Here is a 25,056-nt window from a genome sequence, read left to right as displayed (position 1 = left end):
CCAAAGAAAATCTCTTTTCCATGAAAGTTCATGAGTACCTGACCACTTTGTACATTCACCCCCCACTGAGCTCTGTGTGAGGACAGGAAGAAGAGTTACACCAGGTCTAGAGGCAGCAGGAAGGCAGGCCTTGCTGGGGTATCAAACAGCAATTTAAACAGGCAAAGGTGTTCCTTTGCACACTGGTTTTAGGAAGGGTGAAATCAGTCAGAAAAGGGAAGAGCTTATTTAAGGGCTAAGATTTCACAATCTACTTTATTGCCTTAATAATCCCAAATAGGTGCAGTCTTAACACTGTGAAGGCAAGCTTAACTCTCAAAGCCAACTTTGTCCATCATTACCAAGTTACCTCAGCGACTTCTACACTTCCACTCCTCCTTCCCAAGCACATACGGGGGAAAAAAAGTTCTTTATTATAGGCTAATGCCATTTGCCCAGAATAAAAATGGTACGTGCAGTCATTCTGACTGTCCTGTAGCCGTGACAGCTGGTAATTAAACAACAGTAATCAGGTAGCAGCATGTTTACAGAGAGGCATTAGAATAACATGGGGATGGGCTTTGTTCATATTTGCAGCTTAGCTCTAAACAAAGCTGCTGAAAGCCCTGGTCTCCACAGCCCAGCCAGCCTGAGGTGAGGGCTGTAAGCATGCCTGGCATGACGGCAGAGCTCTGATGCAAGGGATACAAATTCCTGCCTGTGTCCCTGCGTGGGTCAGTGGCTCCAAGCGCTATGTGAGGGCACTCACCGAGTGAACACAAAGCAGGGAAGAGGAGGCAGATCAACTAGGAACAACTCAGCAGATGCTCTTTGTTGGCTTAAACACCTTGAGCTGCTGATAATAGATTTGCCTATTGCACTCTGCTGGCACCCTGGCCACTGTGGTCACGTACGGTCCATTACGGCAGATTTCCCTGTTTTATTTTGTTAACGTTTCTTTTATTATATGTTGCTGAGGCTGGTTTAACAAATTCAGAGACCAAAGCCTTCATTGCTAATCTGGCACAGCACGGTTAGGTGGTATTTTCCCACATGAACTGCACTGAAGTACTGCATAAATGAGGTCATGGGAAAAAATGGGAGGATAGCTCAGTTACTGCAGCCTACTCACAATTTAGCTCCTTTAATGGGAGTGGCCAGTTGTGCAGATGACCTTTGTGATATGAATATTTTTGTGGGAGCATTGGCAGCTCTTGCAATAGCTTCCTCAGTTTTGCAAGTCTTTTTGCTAACACGCTGCCTGCTGGAATCAGGAAGTAGAGTGATGATAGAGTGATGATAGACAGAAATTATTTTTTCTTTTAATCCAGGAAGAGAAATAACCCTCAGAATTGCAGAGAAAAACCTAAAGATGTAACCTCAAAATTTCTTAAAGACTTTGAAAACAGAAGATATATGAAAGCAACCTACAGGAAGGCAATCTCCCATTTTTAAAATAAATTTTAATTGCATTTATTTTGGATCCCTTCTGAACTTGAATGGAGATGGAAAAGGTGGAAATCTGTGGTACTGACTGAGGTCAGAAACATGGGATCTTTCACTTCATAGCTAAAGGGAATGAACTGAAGTATGTGCTCATATTCATGACACAAATAGCCATAGGACAAGAGGAAATAGCCTCAGGTTGCGGCAGGGGAGGTTTAGATTGAATATTAGGAAAAATTGCTTTACTGAAAAAGTGGTCAAACATTGGAACAGGCTGCCCAGGGAGACAGTGGAGTCATTATCCGTGGAGATATTCAAAAAAAGTGTAGATGTGACGCTTCAGGATGTAGTTTAGTGGACATGGTGGTGTTGGGTTGACAGTTGGACTTGATGATCCTAGAGGTCTTTTCCAACATAATGATTGTATGATTTCATGATTCTATAATTCTATGACACTGGCTTCTAAGATTAAGCCATTTATTTGCGTAGTACTTGCAGATTTTTCACGGGAGGTTTTGAGGACAGGGATAGATGGAGCCTTGAGCAACTTGGTTTAACCTCATGGCTGACCCTGCTTTGAGCACAGGTTTGGGCTAGAGACCTCCTAGGATCCCTGCCTGCCTGAGTGATCCCATGAGAGGGAACCAGCCTGTCAGACTGAGTCAGTCTGTGGGCAAGCTCAGTTCTCAGAAGGGATGTCTCAGCAGAGCAGCAAAAGCAGTTCCCATTCTCTGAGACCCAGGTTCTGGGAGAAATACTGCTAAGATTTACAGAGGGATGGTGGTGAAAAAATAAACAAAACAGAAATATTTCCTGGGCACCTTGGCATATTGCAGAGCTGAGCTTGCTGCGGGCTGAGATCATGTGCAGTTAATAGCACTACAAGGCTCCTGGACTGGTTTTGCACAGGTGCTAAAGGGACTTTTCAGTTGGAGAAGGACAATCTAAGGAGTAAATGTACATCTCATCCTTCTCTAGTCGAACCTCTCGAGGACAGGCAAAAGGGCCCATCAGAAAGTACATTCACTTACTTCTGATATCACTGTAATGGTACCATAATTCTTTTTTAAATGGGCACTTTGACTGAAACAGTTGGCCTCCTAGAGTATAAACCCTGCAGCTTTCAACACCGGAAAGAAGAATTCTTAACACTGTAAACTTAAGGCATGAAAAGCAGAGTAGGACTATTTATAGCTCTGATTTCCTCTGAATAGATGAGAGCCTAAACCTGACCTTACAGAAGGAAAAGAACAAGTTTTTTTGTTTGTTTTTTTTTTATACCCCATGCTGCTATTCAGTGGTAAAGCAAAGGGGACTGCCTTGGCAACTGCCTCATGAACTGCCCTGGAGACTTTTCTACCAGCTGGGAAGGTCATTAAGCGTCTTCAACTTCAGGTTTACTATAGAATATGATTTTACTGAATATGCATATAGAGAGAAGACAAAAACATCACTAGCCCCAGTAACTAGTAGCTAGGGTACTACAGCCTCATGACCACAAGTAGATGGAAAAGGGTATGGGCACTGTCCCTAGGAAAGGCAGGAGCCAGGTTTTAGGTGAGTTCAGGCTGTGACTTTGTGCTGACACTGCTGTCACGAGAAGCACTCTTGCTCTCCCTCATCTGCTGGCCACGTGTGTCCATGCCCTCATGCCCCTCTGGTCCCCATCTTCCTCTCCCTCATGCAGGTTATGGCTGGGAAGAAGTGAGCAGCGCAGACATGAGGACATGAAAGCAGGATGGTGTGGTGGGGCAGTGCTTCCTTAGAAGTGCTACCATGTGCTGGGTTACGTGAAATAAAGTCTAGAACGGAGAAGAAGGTAATATGGCGGTGGAGGAGTAGCTGGTGACTGCAGGGAGAGCGGGAGGCAGACTGGAGACAGGTCTGGGAACAGGGTGGAGAGGAGCAGTAGGTGGCCGAAAACAGGGTCACATCCTGTAGTGCTGGGTGACTGCATGAGCCTCCGAGATGCTCTGGGCGAAGCCAAAAGGAGGCTGCCCACGGAAGCAGGAGCCCAGCAGAGCAGCCCTGCAGTGCAAGGAGAAGAGGCTGCAGGCAGAGGGCAAGCACTATCGGGATTGGGGTGGGAGGTCAGTGCAAAACTGCAGCCAAATTGCCCCTTAGGAGCCAACCTCCTTGAGGCAGAGCATCGCTGGCAGCATGCCCAGGTGCTGCCCCTTCCCCTCCCTGCCAAGCTGAATTTAGCTGAATTTTCCCAGGGAGGTTGGTGTCATTGCACCCATTTTATAGACTGAGAGCCAAGGCACAGGTTGCTGAAGGGGCTCAGCCAGCAGCACTGTATTTACTGGGCTGCAGGGAGGCCCTTTGCCTACTGAGCACCTGACTTTGTTCAGCACTGAGGTACCAACACTATTACTGATTTTTTGTATGCTTTCTGTATACCTTGACAGGCAACTCCACTGCTGTACTGTGAGGGAAGCCAATTTTTCCAGTTTACTTCAGAAGAATGTTTTCCTTTATTGTTGCGTAATGGAGTGTGTGACTGAGGCAAAGTAAGAAACCATTGTCAGCTCTAGGCCTGACTAGCCTGAAAAAAGCAGAAACATGCTGGAAAATATAGTAACAGAGTTATCAAAGCCCTTGAGAGAGATCCCTCTTCCCTTCTCTTGCCAAAAATGGCTGATTTCCCTAATTCCATCTCAATTATGAAAATCATACATTTCAGCAGCAGAACTGGTCCAAGACTACCTTTTTCAAGGATTAGCCAGTTGACAAATAAAAGTTTGTGTATTATTAGCAGGGGAGGCTGGAAAATCTGAATATGTAGTTAACCTTAAGCCTCAAATTTTAAGCAGTTTAATTGCAGGAGGCTTCTGGCATGCAGGCTGGTATCCTGTTTGCCTGTAGTAAATGACTCCTGTTCAGTGTGGCAGACACCTTGCTGTTACGGAGAGCAGACTGACGAATGTTATCTTTTCAAGAGGTTCCTGTTGCTGCCAATGGTGTGTCTGTGTGACAGATCTGAAGATGTAGAGATACCCTAGTTATCTTCAGATTAGCCTCACTCAGACACAGATAACAATCTGCCTGCATCACTCAGAGCTCAGCATGGGCTAATTTCCCCTGTTTATGCATGTTTCTCACTAGCAAGCAAAGTCTACTGTCACCTATGCAGCTTCTTGGCATGAAAAACCTATCATTGACCAAATCTGCACCATGGCATGGGATAACTGGGCAGCTCTGCCCCAGCCCTGGCTTCCAGCTCAAGGAGTGCCGTTTTGCTGTTGCTTTCTGCTGGATCTCATCTGCCTTCACAGGCAGTGCAAGGCCAAAGGCCACCTCTGCGTGGGCTGTTATAAGGACACAGGAGACATTATCATTTTCTGGTCTACTGTCTGCGGTTTGATTGGAGATAGAGACTGAATGATTTCTAGTCCCCTAAGGACATCTAACCTAGACATCTTCCCGAGGTCAGTCCGCCTGCCAAGGATGAGTTCTCCATTATCCCCATCATTATCAACCCTGAAAATTTAGTAAGTGTCAAGGAGTTCCCACGCAGGAGACTACTCTGAACTAGGAGCCCAGAGGCTTGGTTTGGCAAGAACATCAACCGAGGACTTGGGGGATATTGTAAAACATGGTATGAGGACACATTTTATAACCTGTTGTGCAAGTTCATAATGTCTCTTCTAAATGCAGACATGCACAAAGGAACCAGAAAGTCTCACCAAGTCCTTCTTGTTTGAGACGAGTTCCACATCGCTTTGATGCACTGCTTATTTTAAAACATAAAACACTTCGAAAACATAAAACACTTTTAAAACATGAGACGCTTGAGCAGCTGCTTTTTCAAGATGTAACAGTGCCAGGTTTCTGTGTGGTTTACAAGTTGTTTTGGAAACATTCTAGTTGCTTATAGCGGGTGGGGTTTTTCCTTTTTTTTTTTGTAAACTCTCATCCTGAAGAGTTACCTCCCCTCTCTCCACACAAACATTTTCTTTTTTGCTTTAGGCTTTAAACCAATAGTGTTGTGGGGAAAGTCTGTTGGAAAGAAGCCTTCAGTGTTGTCTCAGTTTTGTTAATCCTCACTTTGGCTTTTTTTTGCCTCATTTTTCACTCCCAAGAGGCATAATGCAAAATCTGTGAGTAATCGGAGATAGAAACTATGCATACTGTTCTAGGATAATATTGTCTTACCCTGCTCTGCTTAGTACCTTGAACGTAACCCCAAAATCTTACTGGTTTTAAAACAGCTACTCTAAATCAGTACCCATAATACTGGTGCCCTTGTCTCAGTGGCTAAACTGGAACAAATTATAATTTTTGCCCTTGGACAGTGCTTGCTATCTGAAGACCTTAAAGAGCTTGATAAACCAGAGTTTAGACTTGTAAATGAGGTAAACAAGATTCTACTTGAAGTAAAATGAGGGCAGTAAGGACCTCATACTTTAACCTGTGAGTGGGACCCTCAAAGTCAGTGAGAGTGCAATCTATTCCACTCAGAAAAGTGGGAATCAGAAGTAGGTGGGATCGTAACTCTCAGAAGCAGAAATATAGTTTTTTTCCTTTAATGTCCACCCTATTGACCTCTGCTGTTTCAGAGTGATTTAGTCCCTTTCATCACACACCTTTGGATATTGTTTGTGGTCTTTCTTCCTGGAAGTCTCTTACACAGAATGTGGTTCTGAGTATGGGATTACTTCCGTTAAAATGCTCAGAAAACTTCCTTTTTCTAGATGATTAACCTCAACTCCATGGTATTTCATGATGTATCTCAGAGCCAGAGAAATAAAGTTTTCTCCAAAGTAAATGGAAAAAAATGGTCCTTAATAAAATACATCTGTATGATAACTTATATTTCTCACATAAGGATTGATTCTCAAGATTATCTATATGATCTGGAAATTGTTGCTAAGAACTAAAACCCCAGAATTTCAAATCATAACATCATTTCCTGTTACATTAGGCACAAGGGAGACCCTTTATATACCTGAAAATTTTGTTTACTTCACGAAGTTTTACCAAAATTTGCCTTCTGAGATCAACTTGCAAGTGTCTATCTATATTCAGTTTGTCTTGTCAGCCATAGCCCCAAGCCCTGACAATTTGAATCACTATGCTGGGCAGCATAAATCTTGTACTGCCATTGTAATGTACATGTGGATGCTGAATTACCTGTGAAAAATGTGACTTCTCCAGCAACCATCCCACAGTGCTCAACTGCTTACAGGAGGGCCCGCACCAATCAAACATGTCACCCTACTCTCCTTGGTGTCCTTGGGAGCTCTCTCAGTCCTCAACTTTTCAGAAAGGTCACATTTTCCCTCTCATACCTGCCATGTGGGAGCAAGAAAACAGAATATGTGTGGCTACATCTAAAACTCCAGCTAAACCTCATGTTGCCATCTGGTCCTGGGAAGAAGTCCTGGATCTCCCCAGCCTCTGCCTGAAGAAACAGTGCAAACCAGATATGGAATTTCCACAGACGTTAGGGTGTTTATTTGAGCACTGAAAAGCAGATGCAGGGTGACGATCTGACAAGGAAGGCAAGCACTGAAACTGAACTGCCATTCACCAGACTGTGCTCTGCTCTTAACCTCTGAAATGGCTGGCAGTGCCCGTGGGCCTGCCAGGACTGTTCACATGGATACCTGTAAGGAAAGCACTGAGAAGCTGTGACACTTTTATTTTAGCTGCGTTAGCTGTGCTTGAAGTACCTTTGAGAGCCACCCTCTCAACCCCTGCTGAAACTCTAATCACAGTAAGGAGGAAACAGATCAGGGAAATGACTGTAACACGTTTCTTCTCAAGCATCCTGCAGCAAAGGCAATGAGACCAAGCGGCAGTAGGATTTTGTGCTAAGCTAAAGGCAAAAAATCTAAGTGGACACCAAGGTGCCGCCCATCTGCTTGGGTGAATGTGGATGAGCCAAAGTACAGTGGAGTGGCCAAGACCCCTGTGGCTGTTAGATGTGAGGACAGTTCTTTTTCTTAGCACAAGGATACACACATGGTGCACAGGGGAACAGTCAAGTCTACCAAGTGTCCCCTCCACTCAACCCCAGCCTGAGAAGAGTGCAAAAGGCTGTGTTTTGCATCTTCTTTAACAGCATTAATTTTGTTCTGCACAATATGATTATATTTTGTGAAAAACATAGTTTAAAAATAGATTTGTCTTACACTCTAGACCCAAGCTCATTAACACTTTATCACTTTTGTAATTCATTAGTTTTGATTTCCCAGGAACTGCCACCAGCAGTGATTTTTTTCATCATGGCCAGAAAGATTATAGGAAACCATAAAATTGAAATCCTGTGAGACAGCATGAGTTGGAGGCACAAGGCTCTGGCAGAAGTCCAAACCAGGGGAGTTTCTGCCCTTCCTGGATGAGGGGGGAAAACAGAAACAACTGACAGTTTCATTAAAGAACCACTAGGAAAGACAAAACAGTCCTGGTTTGCCCAAGCAGTCTAGAACTGTGCAAACCAAAAAGGAAACTACAGCTTAGACATCAGATGGAAGAAGCAGAGGCATTAGGTTACAGAAGAAATAAAAAGGCCTTGAGAAGAGAAAACAGATAAACAGTGGCAGTGTTGTACAAGAACATAGCACTTGAAGGCCATACAGTACCATCCAGGTTATCAAAAAGTAATACAAGAAACAATGTCAGGGACAGATACTAGGAACTTCCAAACAGTCATCAGAGCTGTTGCAGAAAGACACCGCAATCACCCTAAAGACTTCTACCAATGTAGTCTAAATTTCCCTCTTTCCAGCTAAAGCTCGTTCTCTTAATACTACCAGCAGCCTAGTGCATTAATAAGGGCCAGAAGGAGATTTGCATCTGCTCAGGGAACTGAAGCAATAACCTGAAGGAATTACATCACACTCTCACACACCTCTGTAAAGCACAGCAGGTACAACAAGCGAGGCGTATCGTGACAAATGCAACAGCCTCAGCACCAGGGCTACAGTAGTCACTGCAGTCCTCTCTGACAATACCCAGGGCTCATTCCCTGGGGTCAGGAAACTGCTAACCTGCCCAGAGCAACAGCTAAGAACATCAGCATCTGGAAGTCAGAAAGTCGACAACCTCTGCCTTGGAGCAATCCAAGATTGCTCCAAGGCAGTGATCCTTGGAGTGATTCATAGCATGTAAAGGGCTGAGGGTAGCAGAACAGCAGCAAAACTGGCCAGTACTGATTACTGCAAAGGTCAGTGCAAGCAAGGTCATGGCAACTGCTGTATCAAGCCAGAGACTTATATCAAAGGAGGGAAACACCAATGAGAGGTCTGGTTAGGAGACACTGGAGTTATAATCTTAAATCTTAAAATAGAAATAGAAAAGTGGAATCACTCCCATGATGACAAATCTCACAATTTACCAGAATCTGGAAAGACAAGAGCACCTCAAGCACATCCAAGCAGGACTTCTGAGGATGGTTGTGTTCTCAGTAGTCTTCTGTCAACACAACTGCTGCAGAATAAGGAATTCATATCTTTGAATTCAGATATCTCCAAAGGATTACATGGATATCAAAAACAGTGAGTAGGACCAACAGTGTCATTAGAGAAGAAGAAGCTGAAGTAATTGGGTCCCGTGACCCCATGTAAGCAGTGAGAAGATGGAAATTGGGGTGGTTTGTCCATGTGACCAGAACAACAAGACTAGCAAACACAATTCTGCAGGGAAAAATCAGAGGAAAGGAAGGCAGAATACCCAGGGACAGTGTGACTCAAAAACATGAGCATCTGGATGGAGAAATGATGGGGAGGTCTAAAGAGTAAAGGAAACATGGAGACCAATTCCACTCAGTGCCTAAAGATGACAGTCTCCAGAGCATGTTCATGTAGTAAAGGGAAAGATGAGACAATCATAAATACTTCATAACTAGTTCATATCTGGCCATGTCCTGTTCACTTATTGAGTTGCACAAAGGACACAAAATAGAGAATGGTCAACAGTGAACCACTAATTCCTGTTACTAATGCTTCTGTCACCCATAAAAACATTTTCAATTAATTCTGATATCCCTGTTTCAGATTGTTCAAAATTGCCCATTGATCTACACATTTCCCCTTTTTTAGGTGACTTTTTTCTGCTGGTTTCCAAATATCAGGTAAAACTCAATATGCTGTGACAACATGTTTGGCTCACAGAACCCAGCCTATTTTTGCAGTTGCTTTTGATCACATTCTTGAAATCCTGCCACTGTTCTGGTGAGACATAGAGATTTCCTTGCTCTTCAGGTGCCCTGGGTGTAGTTTTATAAGCCCAAGAAAGGTGAATTTTGTCTCTGCAGTTTTCAGCAGGATTACAGCAGTCTGGCAGAAAAGTGTCTTCTTGTAGCTTTTGCAAAAGTCATGAGTTCCTCTAAATGGCAATGTTATGATCCCTCCCTAAGCAGCAGTGCTTGTGTCAGTGAAATGTCCCCAGCTACCCACAACACGTCCACAGCCAGAGAAAAGCACCTCTTCCTGACTGTCTTCTCAGAGCAGGGTGCCTTCAGGGCACTGGAGGAGAGACATGTTGTCCCCAACAGTCAGCAGAGCCCTTTTAGCTATACAAACTTGCTATTTTCTGCATCCTTCCAAGGATCAGAGACATGCAGCAGGACCCACTTAATGGTCTCCACAAGTGAATGACAACCATTCCCACAAGAGATGTTCCTACCCTGAACCCATCATCTGCTACCCAACCGCAAAGCAGTCAGGAAGCACTACTTATCAGTGATGCCTGCTGGCAGTCAGCAGGTGTCTAGATAAACACAGGTTAAAGGAAAAAGTATTACAGTTTCTTCCAAGGAGGACCTTCCCCACAGGAGATTGCAAGGCTTTGCCCACGGATACTGCGCTGGGAGCGGGTCCAAGTGGTCATGGTAGCCCCGCGTAGGCTGCTTGATATTGTCAGTGTTCAGAGTAAATTTTGGGCAGAGTGTTGGTCCTGATGGTGCTAGTACCTTGCAAAATGATCCATCTAAAGCAGTGATTTTCCACCTTTACTTGTTTGCAGGCCACCCAAAAATGTCCCAGCAGAGCTCTGGGTCTCTGTATGATGAATTCCAGCCTGCTGACAGATACATTTGATTTTGTTGCCTTCTGTGACCTCTCAGAGCAGACCAGAAGTAGCTGTACAGTGAGAAGGCCCTTCTATGTGGATGTTCCTGATGCTGAGGGGCTTGGACTAATATTCTTTTGTCTAAAATTCAGCTCGGACTAATATTCTTTTGTCTAAAATTCAGGCTCCCAAATGGCAGAGCTTCCTGGCACTGAAACAATTGTTAGTCCCAATCCAAGCGATCTGCTATGTACGTAAAACATGTACAGGTGCAGCCTGCACTTCTATGTACACTTGCAACTCGGGATGCCAAAGTGAACATGTGGTTCTTAACAGAAAAAAGTCCTTAGAACCATCATCCACACAAAGGGCTTTATTTAGTTGCTGGAGATTTGAGTGACTTCAGACTCTTGGGTTTTGGTTCATTCTCTGGAACAGCACTGGGTTTTGTCTTTATTTTTGTTTCCTGTGTCAGAGCTGTGAAGCAGATGGATTTCAAACTACAGAAATTGTTCATGGTAGATGTTTAATGAAAATCCCTGACTGAAACATAATTCTTATTATGGAAAAAGAAATAACTTTTCCAGTTGTGGGAGAAAAGTAAGGGAAAGGGATTGTTTTGCTTGAAGTATGTTTTAAATTCCACGTTGCAGTCTGGTACCAGTGCACACACTGAGGTTCACCTGTTTGTGCTGATTCAACACAAATTGACGTTAGGAATGACTTCTGAGAATTACACAGCTTTTGCCTCTTTAAAAAATGCCTACATTGGTGTATTCATCCCAAAATAGAAACCTGCTGGTCCTGGGCTAGGATAAAGGGAGAAGTAAAAGGAGGAAATGCCTAGTTTGGGGAATGAACGGTGAAGCTGAACAAGAGACAAGCTTGAGCATTTCCTTCCAGTGGGATTCTCTGCTGGCTGGAGAACAAGAGCCAGTGCATGGAGCCAAGGGAAAGGAGAGACAGATGGATGTCTCCCTCCCACAGGTGCTGGATGCCCTGCTCTGTAGGGGAACTAATAACCAGGCAAGCAGGGCAAAGAGCTGGAGTCGTTTCACAGGGCTGTGAATCACGGCAGAGTGAGGAAGCTGAATCACAACAGCCAAGCTTCATGTCCACAGCTCTGAACTGTGGCCTGGAAAACAGAGAAGGAAGACACAGTGGCTGCAGGCACTGCTGTGTGAGTGTGAGTTGGTGCTGCTCCCCGAGGACTCCCGGCGTGCCCCTGTGGCAGGAACGGTGCAGCTCTGGGGCTCCAGTTCTCCACCACCAGTAAGCAGGCATTTGGACAATCCACCACAGATTTCCTTAAACTTGTCGATCTCTATTTGTGATGGTGTGTTGTGTACATACGGGCACAGAAAATTTGTGAGACTATAAAGCTGAAGCAAAGATGGGCACTTCTCTCCTGCAGATCCATCTCTTTCTCTCTGCCTTGGGTTATTTGTCAATGTGAAATTTTCTCCAACAGTCAGTGAATTTTTTCTAGCTTAGTAGCCAAAAGCTCTATAATAATGTGATATTTGGGCTACACAATGCCATAGCATGCTGTTATAAAGGAGGTAATCTTGAAGAACTCTGCAATGTGGTGTAGATTGTATTTTGCCATTTAAAGGAAAGTGCTGTCGCTGTGTAACACAATGGGAGGGAGAATACAGAGATACAAATAGGCTGTGCTCACACTGCCTGTGTGACCCAGGTCAGAGACCACACACATAGTAATGAAACAGTAATTTCTTTTTTTTTTGCTTCAAAGCACTTGTCCATCCAGACCAAACCAGATTCCAGCATGGAGAGTCACAAGGTCAGCCCCACATGTATTGCAGATACGCATATCCTTAGAGACACATGGGCTTGTAATGAACACTGTGGCTGTGACCTGGGTTTTTTGTCTTCCCATTGTTTCTATTACTGTCACAACACTGATAGCTTGAGTTAGCTATTCAGAAAGCCAGGCTGAGGTATTTCTTCTCTAGTATTTCCCTGAAGAATCTCATTGCGTTTGGCCATCTGAAGCCAGTTCTTTATGTTTCTTCATATTAGTCCATGCAAATACTGGACAATCACAGAATATAAGATATGTGAGCCAAACCCACGAGCATTTTTTACCATACAGCTCAATGAAAACAGTTGCTGACTGTCCTTTTTGTTTTTAACAGTCCTGTACCTGGAAGGATCTGTCCTTGTATTTGAGGATGTCTTCAAACTGGTTGCCTTCTACTGTGTCAGTAGGTGAGTTGGATTCATTGCTTCCATGGAGAGGTCATTCCACTCTCCCCTCTGGATTGTCTTTCCCCAGTATCCAGTCACAGCACAGCCCCTGCTGTTTCCTCTGGTTTCCTCTAACCTGCCAGACCAGATTTGTAGGTGAACTAATAACCAGGCAGGCAGGCAGGTGTTGCCCTACAAATTTCAGATGCTAGTATCTGTGAGGGGGCCAGATCACCCAGTTGCTAGCCAGTCACACCATAACCACAGCTGTCCCTGAAGCTGGAAGCTTTGTCTGAGGAAGGTCCATAGGGATGCACCCACAAAGGACCAATGCTAGGGAAGAAAAAGGGTCCCGAATTACCATCTCTTATTTAAAGCAGCTTTAAGCATACACACACACCTGGCAGTGGACTGTTGCCTGCGGGAGACTCAGAGCACTTAGTCACCTATGGGGAATCTGTCAAGGAGAGTAGTCCGGAAACAATTTCTGTTCTTTATCCAAAATCTAAAAATAAAATAAAGCCATAAAGAAGAGATGTTGTTTGTTTGCTCAGTGTAAAAATACCAAAGATAGTGGGCACACAGATGGGAAAGACCTGTAAGGTTATTTTCATTAGAGCGAGGTTTGATCAGCAGCTGATGAGTCCCTCTGTGTAATTAAACCCATGTGTCTGCAGTCTCCTCTAACCTGTATGTTGTGCTGAGCACACTGCAACGATACCTCCACAACGTACTTACCCCATTCCTGCTGCAGCAGGCCTGGTTTCAAGCTGGATGTAAACTTTTGATCTATCCTATATAAACTTAGATGACACTTAAAGTAGTTATTTAAGAGGGGAAAGCACATTCAGGATATGTTTACAAGGCAGCTATGTTAGTGACTCGGTTAGGTCACATAGTAGGAACAGTCTGTCTATGGTACGATACAGCGTGCTGCAGCTTACCCAGCCAGTAATCTTCATGCTATTTTGAGGGTTGCTTCTGCAGCCAGCTGAGTTCAATGCTGCTGGGCCAGGTCTCCTACCCGCACGCAGGAGAACACACTCTGTCTCACCCCCATCAATGAAAAGACATTTATCCATCTAGATGTGTATAGACCCTAAAGAATAGGCATAAATTAACCCCTAGACCCATAGAAAAATTTCTGTCTTACCAACGCAAAGAAGAGCCCAAATGCAAACAAGAATTGGGTGTTTCTAGTCAAATGGCTCGTGGGAGGGAAAATATGCTTGCTTCTGCTTTCCTGCAGAGAGGATCATGGCTTAAGAAAAAGTCTCAGAAAGAAAAGCTTTTATCTTTGCTCCTTTTATAGATGTTACTTCTGAGTGTCAAATACACATTCAGATATTTCATGTGATTTTTCAGGTCACTGCCAAAAGACAAAATAAATAGGGAATAATTTTCTGAAAGAAGCAGGTAACAAAAAGGCGTCTTACGTACTGACCTACCATTTGCTAGCAGTTTATAGGAGCTCTCCATGATGATGAGTGGAGAGGCCTGTTCTCACGGCTGTAGTAAATGATCATCTATAAATAGCTGGAAACAGCTTATCAGGGCTGACAGGCTCTTCTCAAAAGAAAGTTTGGCCTGGCTGGATTACCTTAGATCACAAAAATAGCACCTGTAGGTAGCAGGTGTCTTGGTGGCTTATCTGCAACCTGCTGCCCCCTGAATAAAAACAGGTTTTCTTGTATTAGGGCAATGTCATAATGTTTCCTCACTTTCAGATGTATTTTTCTACCAAAAAAAAAAAAATTAAATAGAAGGGAACTATGCATATAGCAATAACAAACAAAGAAAGCAGAAGGTCCATGGACCCTCTTCCTCTTTGAAACCTGGTATCTGCCATGGAAAAAAAAATCCTAGGATCACATCAGTTTATGTCAAACAATGTGACAACAGAGTGCTCAGTTGTGCACAGAGAACCCATGGAGTACACAGTACACCAGTAAGATACATATCTGCTAATAAGGGCAACAATAGCCCCCCTGCATTCATCTGTCAACAAATCAGCCTTCCCCAGGTCTGCAGTCACGTGCATTTTTGGGATGTGCATTTGTGTAGCAGAGACCACCTACTCACAACACCAGCTTTTTCTAAAGTAATTTCCTGCAGCTTGCAGAACATTTTGTTAAACTTTTTAACGTGTAAAATGATCCGGCACTATTCCTTGCTACCTTTTAGGGACAATTATTGCTGGCTTTTCTAGTCCTTGTTAGAATGAGAATTGAAGTAGGATCAGGTTTCGCGAATTGTCACTGAGCAAGAGTGGAACCTGAATAGTTCACTGCCAGCCCAAGAGCTCTGTTAAATTATTTGAGACTTAGGGTGTGTTTCAGTGAAACCCAACTAACATCCTCTGAGAAACTCTATCTTTTTTTCAGTTAAAATACAGCATCTTCCCAGAAACCAAGCAGTCAGAAGTCTGAGAGTGGAGAGTAGAGCGATGTGTGTTTTCTCAGTGTCATGGCACCTCACCCAAGGGCCACCCTTCCCCAGAGGGGGTCTTCCTTTGCTAACCCCACTGTGTCTTTCCATCCCTGTGCCTTACACTTACACTGGTTTTCAAAGAGGAAGCAGGGTGGGGAGAGAGTGGTAAACAGAAAGAAAGAAAAACGGACTGCAAATCCCCTCCACACCAAAAAGAATGGCCTTTCTAATTACAGTAATTACCATTTGCAACGTCTCACTTTTCATGGGAAGGTATTTCAACCCTTGTGGTCTCCTCTGAGGTAAGAGGCGTTCCTGCTGATTGCAGAGGAGGAAGCCAAGACACAGTGATTAAGCCTGCAGCACTGCATGAAGCATCCCCACAGGAGCTGGTGATCTCTTGTGAAATCAGAGCAACCCAGGCTGGCACAATGTCCACAATGCCTTACCGGCCGTGAGATCTTCCTTTGACAGCATCCAGGACTTTGCAGAACAGGGCTGAAATTGTAAGCCAATTCAATCACTAAAAGCAACAGTAAAATCTGGAGTTCCTAACAATTGCAGGGTTTATTCTTTCGTTGGTTTTTCACTGTATTTCTTTTTACAGGGATTTGCTGCCCTTCACCCTGAAGCTGCCACAAGCAATATTAGAAGCCAGTAGCTTTCAAGACCTTGAAATTATCTCTGGTCTGGGGTTAGGTAAGTCCTTCAAAGCAGCCAGTTTCGCTCAGACTTGTGAGAACCATGGTGCCTTGCAACAGGAGGATGGAGGATAGATGAACTATTGTCTTCAGAACAGCTGACGAGGCCTGAATGCAAGAGAGAAGATATTTATGATCTTTATGTTTATAGAAGCACATTGGAAAAAAGGTCACATGCCCCTTTGGACATAAACCTCCACTTGGACTCCTGTGCAGAGCATGGCACCCATAGCCTCACTGTATAAGCTGGGGTTTTCAACAACTGAAGCTCAGCACAGCCTCTTAAGATAGCTCACATGTACCAGAAGTAGTTGGCATCTGATGTATATGAAAAGAGGAAAACACCTTTGCAATTTCCCCTTCTGATGTGTGGGGGCAATGCTGATGGAGTGTGATATTTTTGAATTTTGATATTTCTGCTTCTTGCAGGATTTCTAGTTGGTAGAGAAATGTGTAATGTCCCAGCATGTTCTCTCACCTCACACTAATCAGATACAAAAAGGAATGTTATTTTTCACGATAGCACCAAACGAGAAAATTTTATATCAGATGTATAAAATTACAGAGTTGGGAAATGCAGTTCTGTTCACTAAAGGAGGTCTCCTTCTTATTCCTTCCCATTTCACACACTCCACTCAAGACAGCTATTACGGATAGCCACTCTCATGCTTCTTTGCTTTTCAGTTTTCGCTCAGCTGCTGAAAACAGCCAAACAATGGTGAAAGCTGAAAAGTTAGCTCACTTAGAGATGCTCTCTAGAGCACCCTGGGGCTTTATGGATCTATTTTTGGATCTTCTGCATTATACCTCCCAGAAAGCATGGGCAAACCCCGTTGGTTTCAGTTCAGGCAGCTTTGTTGAGTTTTACCATCAGATTGCCTTTAACACTTTGAACATGTTCAAATTCGTCAAAGCATCCTTGATTATGGGTGTCCAGCCAGAACTTCTTGCTTAAAGAAAGATACTTTGCAACTTGAAATAGCAAGCTGCAAACTTATTATTAATTTTATTATAATAAGTGTAGAAATTTGGATTAAAATGTAAGAAGTGTATTATGATTCTCCAACCTTGAGTCTAATTTGAGCCAGCAGAGGAGATCTTGACTCAGGCAACAGTTTCCAGCAACTTCTGAAAGGAAGGATTAACTAAAGTATAAGCACCAAAGCAACGTTGGTTATAGTCTCCCTTCTCTCCTGTACACGGGTGGTCATAAAAGTGGTGATGCTTGGAGGTTTGCTTGTCACAGTATATTGCATGCCAGGGTAGTTTCTGGCAACAGAAGAAAACCTGCTGTTGTGTAAAGGTTTCCTGGGAAATGATCCTAGCTTCTTGGAGTGCCATGCTGTCTCAGTAAAGTCAAACAAGCTGAAGTAATGAGTAATGCTGCTTGCTGCTTCCTTAAACAAAATGTCGTGGGTACAAATGGGTACACAAACAATAAGTGCTGCCTGAAGTGGCACTCCCAAAGGAAAGACAGCATTGTTTGAAATTCTTGTATGTTGCTTTCTATTTTTCTGAAAGTCATATGTTTTTTGAGGGGGTAGAAGTAAGATGTCTACCTGCAAGCTGGTTTATTCCACAAAGTATATGGCTGTTACGTATATAGTCAAAGAGTATGTACTGCAGTCCCTCTAGTCCTGACCTTGCTGGTACAGAAAGCATTTTAGCAGAAGAACTAGTGTGATTGCACTGCACAAAGAGCACATACCATCACAGGCATGCAAAAGTCTCAAAGAACTGCTTAATTATCCCTCCCAGAGTGTAAGCTAAGGGAAGATCCAGGACAACAATGCGAGACGATCAAACTGCCTTTCCTGCTGTACAAGACAGTGTGGCTGGGCTGGGAACCACCCCTTCTGGAGCAGTTGTGTAACCCTTGGTAGGACCACCTCATCTGGTCCTTCACAGTCTGAGTGTAGCATTGCATTTTCATCACAGTGTCTTATCCTGACCACTACTGAGAAAAATAACCAACTTCCCTTTTGTGGATTGGTTTACTCACCATTTCCTCAGCCCATGAAACTCCACAGCATTATATGCTGACTTAAACAAGCAACTTCCACTGTCCTGCATTTGCTGATGCCCCTTAGGGTTGGAGTGTTTAAAGGAAATCATACCCCAGACAGTCTCAGACATGAGGAGTTGGCAGCGCAATGCTATTACATGCAGTTGCATCTGCACATCTCCTACTCAATTCTATTGTCAAGAGTGCTGCTGTTCCAGGCAACACTTTTATTTTAAGCTTTTTTATTCCCCTCCCTCTCATGGTAGGATAAAGCTGTTCTAACCTCAGTCTCCCTAAGAAAACATGCTGACATGCTTATAAAGCCAAATTAGTCATGGACACAAGCCTAGGCTGTGAGAGGCTAAATTGGAAATTTTATCCTGATGGGAATGTACAGTCTTTTAGTTTGCCTGTGCATGGCTCTCTGTGCCTACTTTACAGAACTGCTTGGTTAGAGGGAAAGGAGAGGCAGCAAGGAGGAGACAGCCTGCCTATCCTGCCCTGCCTGCAGCAGTTGCCCCCGCTGGAGGGAAGGGAAGGGAACAGTCCCTGTCCCTGGGGCAGCTGACTGTGGCCCAGGGGACCACATCGCTGGCAAGGCCAGCAGTGGGCTCAGGGCACTGAGGGGGAAAGGCAGAGCCCTGCAGAGGGCAGGTCACGGTGGCAGCAGGAAGAAGATGGCTTTTCCAGCACTGGCATGGAGCCCGCTGCAAGCAGGAAGACATCAAAAGTCACGACTGCACCGGAGAGCAAAACGGGAAGAAGTGGCCTGCCTTTGGGGATGCAGTGGGCAAGGGAGAGATTTCATCTGAATGTGTTTCACCCCCAAGTTCTGTGTTGGCTTTAGTTGCAGAGTCTCTTTGCTCTGTTTAGAGTTCTGCTATGACCTTCCTAACTGGAAGTCTCTTTGAGCTTTTCTGGAGTGATGGTTGTTAGGAAGAGGCACAGGCAAACCCTGCTCAAGGCTCTGGCCAGCTCAGCCCTGCGCCTCCTTCCCTGTGATGGGCTGGGCGCTACGCTGGTGCAACTGGCAGAACAGGGCGCTGGCAAGGCACTGCTGAATGCCCCATCCTGAGAGCTGCACCATCTGCTCGGCACTGAGGGTCATCTCTCACACGTGTGCAGCCCCATCCACCCCCTCCTGGGCCCGGCACATGGTGCTTTGCAGTGGGACAGGCTTGACACCAAGCACAGGGCAGGGTTCAGGCACTGTGTGGCAGCCCTGTTTGCGTCCTCTGCAAGTCTACCCGGAAGAGCATACCATCAGTGTCAGCCCTGTGTCCAGGGACCAAGCATGCTGAAACAGTTATTTAGTTATCTGCATCCTTGTGTTTCCAGGATTTCACATCTTCCCCTTGTCCCTAAATCTGTGGGCAACTATACAGTCCTCACACAGTGAACATCCTCAGCAGTTTATACCCTTTTCCTTGGTCAGAACACATGGGGTTTGCAGGATCCTCTTTCCTGATGCTTCCAATTTAGCAGCTCTAAGAGCGATTAAAAGCAATCAGACTAGTAAGGCAAGCACGTTTGAAAACTCTCCTCTGAGGGAAGGGAAAAAGGTTAAATGTGGTACTGAATCTATACAAAATATGTATAAACCCTTCATAACTTTTTTAAAAACAAGTTATTCAAAGACAAATTCTAAGTGGTTTGTGACATGCAGAAAGGACTACTTGCATTTGAAACACCATCTTCCTTTTCGAGTCAGAGTTGATGGCACTGAAGTACTTAACTATTCTTTAGTCCTTCAGTATACAACCTTCCTGTGTATACAGTCTTTTGCACCACCTTTCCTCTCTTACACTTGCAGCCAGGCAGTCCCAAGGCAAGGTGCAAAACAAAGCATGGGCATGGCTATGGACAATCATCATCCAGAGCTACAGACTTTAATGATAATTTTAATCTCTGAGAGGTATTTAAAACCATATGTTTCCAGACCGATTGTACTGCAAAGCAGGATCAGACCTCTGTGTAGAACAGACTCTGCCACACGAGTTTGGATGGTAGAGTCATCTTCATCTGATGTCTCTTATGCTTCCGGTGCACGTTGGATCCAGGCTGTATATCTCAGCCCTGCAGCTTCCCATGGTCAGCAAGAGGGAGACAGAACTCACCTGGGGTCTTGACACCCTCCCCTCAGGTATCCACAGCTATTCGTATTTGGAGGGCAGTGATCATTGAACAAGGTGATCCATAGACCCCTTTTCACAACCATCCACATTTGTTATTTGTACCTTCCTGCTCACACTGCACAAACGGCACAGCATTAACAGGTTTCATTAGATGAGTGTCCTAAAACTGGCAAGAAAGAGGTTTCTGGTGAAGCTTGTCCCCTGGTTTGAAGCATTTCACACACATAAAACAGGCAACCCTTTCTTCGCACTGCAGAGGTGTGAAAGCTTGTGATGATTTCTTTTAACAAAAAGTAGGAATTCTACATACTGATAGCCACTAAAATTCTCTCAGAGCATTTTTTCATTCTTCTTTCTTTCTTTCTTTCTTTGGACAGATTTCTGGGACTCATCCTTAAACCACAGAAGAAGAGGAGAGGATTTATCGCACCCTGCAAAAGACTCTGCTTCCAGCACTGTCCAGGCAGACTGTTTAAGATCTACCCAGTGTTTTGCAAGTAGCACAAACCACTGCTCATGTGAAATTGAGCTGTCAATAGGAAATGACAGGCTGTGGTTCGTGAATCCTATTTTTATAGAAGAGTGCAGTAATCCTTTTCCTCCAGATGTACCTCCTCCTAAAAGCCATGCTGTGAGCGCCAATCTCCCCCCTGCCACCGCGCTTGCTGAAAGGAAGTCTCCCCGCCGCCCCCCTCCACCTCCACCTTCTCACACTCTCGTTCAGAAATCTTCTCTGAAGCTCCTGCAGGATCCCATGACTGCCTGTGAAAACAACCTGCTTCTTCAGCCACTAGGAAAGAGCATCAAGGAAATGAAAATCGAGGGTGGTGACAATAAAGAAGAAGAAGGAAAGCAGAGCTGCTCAGTCAATGAACCCTTGGCAGTGAGCCCCAAGAAGGGCTCCCAGCCCTCTGTGCCCCCACGGAGGCGGCTGAGCGAGAGGACCTCAGAGGAGAGCTGTGCGGGTAAGCCTGGAAGTTGTGAAACACCGAAAAGGGAACAGACAGGAGAAAAACAAGACACAAGTACAGAAAGCGAAGATAAAAGGTTGCTGTGCAAAAAGGCTGTAGAAATGCCTGGGGAGGTTCCCAAAAGGGCTGTATCACAGTTTCAGGAGACAAAGCCTGAACCTGCAGAGAAGAAGGAGGACATGCCTGAGATACAAAGCCATGCCATTGAGAAAGGAAAGTCACCTCCTATTCCACCACCGAGAAGGAAGAGGCTTTCCCAGGCACCGAGGATCCCCAGCTCCTGCCAGTTGAAGCAAAGAACAGTGGCAGAGACAGCCACAGCCACGGCACAGGCTTTGTGCAAGAGCAGCTCAGCTACAGCGGCAGGTGGTGCCACCTGCACAGACAGCAAGAATGAACCAGGACATGGCCGCAAATCTGTCAGCTCAGCCGAACTGAAAGGTTCGCACTCTTCCCTTGAGGGCCCGGGAGGCAGCACCATGGCTCAGGCATCAGCGTCCGAGCCAGACTCCTACTCCACCAGCAGCACAGAGGATGATCTGGAGATGCTGAATAGTTCCTCCAGTAAAAAGACACACTCCGCAATCTTGGGCAAGGCCAAGAACAGGCTGTCCTTTGTGAGCCTCTCCAATGTCTTCACAGTCTTTTTGTCTAGTGACAGGAAGCTGCAGAAGAAGATAGTGGAGCTGGCACAGGACAAGGATTCGTACTTTGGCAACCTGGTGCGGGACTACAGGGTGTACAGTTTAGAGATGATGGCAAAGCAGAGCTCCAGCACAGAGATGCTACAAGAAATCCGGATGATGATGACACAGCTGAAGAGTTACTTAGTGCAGAGCACTGAGTTGAAATCTCTGATAGACCCAGCCTTCTACACCGAGGAACAGTTAGGTAGGTGACTGTGCTTTACTCATCCTTTGCGAAAGTGAGGAGGAAGACAGGATTATGCAGACATAGGTTCTGCTTTACAGAATTACAAACCATCTCCTAAAAGCTTAGGGGTGCAAAGTGAAGTCTGCTCTGTGGTTGCCAGCACTTGGAGGAGCAGCTCTAAAAACTGGGAGACCAATGAGGGAGAAAATCCCATTACGAATGTTTTAAAGGGAAGAGTTTAAGCAGAAGAGATGTGTGTTTGTGTGAGACAGACATATATGTATGTATATACGTATATGCATATGCACACATGCAAATATGAGAGAGTGCGTGTGTGTGTGTGTATATATATCTGTGTGTATATATATATGTATATGTACACATAGGCACACACGCACAGAGCTGTGTTCGCTGGAAACACAAAAGGCCAACTGTGGAAACACAAAAGGCCCCTGCACAACTGTGTTCCCCATGGCCTTCCACATCCACTGCCCCATGCTCTTCAGTGAGGGTGGAGAACTCCCTGCACATGGCAGCCAGATCAGGGGTCAGTCACTGTCTCACAAGAAGGGACAAGACTATGACGTTTTGAATGGCAGGTTGGAGGAATCACTTGATCCCACTCTGTGCTCCTCAGAGCTCAGTGGTGTGGAAGAGCTGCCTGCTGCAGGACCACTGCGGGCTCCAAAATGCAGCATTCACCTCTCTTTGCCACAGACACAGCTTGCCTTCGGGGAGGAAAAAATAATATTTTGGACTTCTTAGGGGTGTTTTGTTGCTTCTCATTCAATACTCTATGAGGGAGTAATGTGCTGCTTCACTCCTTGCTAGGAAATGGACTGGCCTGTTTAGTGGACATTCACGAGGGAGTATAAAGGGCTGTAGGACTTTTTATCCCAGTCAAAGCTATACAGCCAGAAAAAGCGTGCATGAATGCATTCACATGCTCTTTTGCCTAAAACCTGTTTCTTGAGGACCTGAGAACCAATGCAGAGCTATGTAGGAGATCCCTAAGGTGGCTCAAAGCAAGCTGGGAGCTGGAAGACCCCCAACACAGAACATGGCCAACCACAGAAGTGACCAGGGATTCCAGGGGATTCTGCAGCTCCAGTATTATGTGGGACCCAGCTAAGTGGTGAGCCAGGACCCAGAGGCACTCAGCTGTCAGTCTCAGCAGGCCCTGCTGACTTCTTTGTCAATCAGCAAACACTTCACATGGTCCTGCAGTCTCCCCAGCAGAACCTACCTGCTGCCAGCCCCTACCTGCTGCCAGCCCCTTGACGTAGCTAAGAGAGGGGAGATATAGTTTCACTTCTCATGCACCTCATGTAACACCTGCACTTTTTGTCCCAATAACCCCTTTCTTCGAGGCAGAGGGTTCGTCAGCACAGAGAATTCTGTCTTGAATCTTGATTAAGGAAGGTGGAGAGGAGATGGAAAGAAGAAGTGGTTTTGTTCTGCTTGTATGTATATATACATATGTGTACACATGTGTACAAGGATCCCCCCACCTTCACACAGACATGCCTGGTTAGATCCAGCCCTGTTCACTGGCAGTTCCTTAACAGGATGATATGGCCCAGCCAGCCTAGGGAGGACTGTCTTCTCCTCTGGAGGACAGGGATTCCCACCGTGGAAGATTTACCATTTGAATTAGTCCTGCTTCAGGCTGACTGATTCTCTGGATTCTTTAGAATAGTTGGATTTTGTATACATAAATGTTACTGCCCTCTGTTTCATTCCTACTGTCTGAGTGGATAAACTCTTTTGCCAGTGACCTTTTTGCCCCAGTGCAGGGGTGAAAAGATGATCCCTTGCAGTCCCTCTAGCTCTGCCTCTGGTTTCTAGGAGTCAGACAAGACTTTTTCACAGTCTGTCATGTTTCGTTTTGCCTCCTGCTAAATATTAGGCAAACGCTCAACCCACACAGACTATTTCCTCATCCACAGGTGGCATAAGAGGTGACTTAAGCATCAATAAGTTAAGAGTCACTTGAGCCGTAAGGGTGAGAAGCTTCTGACCAGATGTTGGTGTCTGCCTCTGAGCTGGTGGCTACAGCGCCTTTTCAGTCACTGTGGATAAAGGGGCACTTTGAGAAGGCAATTAATCTCATCCCAAAGCTAGTATCTCAAACAGGTCAGAGGGATGTATCAGAAGGGACATGAGATGAATCCCGCCTGGGCATCTGTAAGGGCAGGGCTGTGAAAAGAAGGACAGTTAGGTGAGGTTTTTATCTCTTCCCAGAGTTGGATTTCCTGCGGCCCGACTCCATGCTGGTCAGCCAGGAGTCAGGCAAAGACAGCAGGGGCTGCTGGTAGCAGGTAGCTACCTGCTGTAGCTCCAGTGCCAGAGGTCACACACTGATGTTCATCTCAAGACCATCCAGGACTTCTGGAGGGTGTTGGTAATGAAACATTTACTTTCTGGGCTGTGATTTCTGTTCCCTGCTCACAGCTATGCAGTAGTACCTGAATAAAACCAACCACATGCTTTCTTAGGAGTTTTACGTGCACCTGTACTACTGTGTTGATTATTTATCATGGACTTTCATGTTCTCCCTTCTCTATGCAGAAGTGATTGCTGAGACGGCTTTGTACAAATGTGTCCTGAAACCTTTAAAAGAAGCCATTGATTCTTACTTAAAAGAAATCCACAACAAAGACGGATCTTTTCAGCAGCTAAAAGAGAACCAACTTGTGATACAAAACACAACTACCACTGACCTAGGCATCACGACCAGCGTGCCTGAAACAGTTGTGCTGGAAAAGATCCTTCACAAGTTCACAACCATGCACAAGGCATACTCCCCAGAAAAGAAGATTGCCATCTTGCTGAAGTCCTGCAAACTCATCTATGACTCCATGGCTCAGGGAAATCCAGGTACAGCACTCCTACTGGAATGGTATCCCTCACTGGTCCTTCTCCATGTATCAAAGCAACAGGGTTTATGATAAGGTTGATTTGGTAATATTCAAATTGGAAGTGACAGTGATGGTCAGTGTGTTTGGTATCAGCTGTCCACAGGTTGTGTTCAGAACGGGCTGGTTAGTGACTGTGGAGTTCTCTGCTTTAATGACAGGTATAAGATGTTACCTGGTTAATCTTAAGCTCTATAACTCCAAAAACCAAAAGCCTGCAAGTGTGTGTTTTATGGGTAATGTCCCTTTTGCACAGATCACACAGCTCTCCATAAAACCTCAGAGCTCTGTCCCAGCTTGTAGAGGCTTAATCGTAAATTCTAGGAATGGGTCTTTGAGAAGTCTCTTGATTTGGCTTTTACAATGTTT

At 45.0% G+C, this 25,056-nt stretch overlaps 1 protein-coding gene across 1 annotated transcript in view; it reads left to right on the top strand.

The window, feature by feature from the left end:
- RIN3 (Ras and Rab interactor 3) overlaps positions 1-25,056 on the top strand; it is a 49,778-nt gene that overhangs the window by 10,277 nt on the left and 14,445 nt on the right. The window contains exons 3-6 of the mRNA XM_086463598.1: positions 12,603-12,675; positions 15,692-15,783; positions 20,303-21,787; positions 24,341-24,649. Coding sequence (XP_086319724.1) covers positions 12,603-12,675; positions 15,692-15,783; positions 20,303-21,787; positions 24,341-24,649 — 1,959 coding nt within the window. The remainder of the gene's footprint in view (positions 1-12,602; positions 12,676-15,691; positions 15,784-20,302; positions 21,788-24,340; positions 24,650-25,056) is intronic.

The sequence above is a fragment of the Leptosomus discolor genome, chromosome 3, assembly GCF_034619465.1.
Source record: "Leptosomus discolor isolate bLepDis1 chromosome 3, bLepDis1.hap2, whole genome shotgun sequence".
In the NCBI taxonomy this organism is placed as follows: Eukaryota; Metazoa; Chordata; class Aves; order Leptosomiformes; family Leptosomidae; genus Leptosomus; species Leptosomus discolor.
Note: the sequence above shows the minus strand (reverse complement) of the source record. Positions and strands in the feature narration are given on the sequence as shown.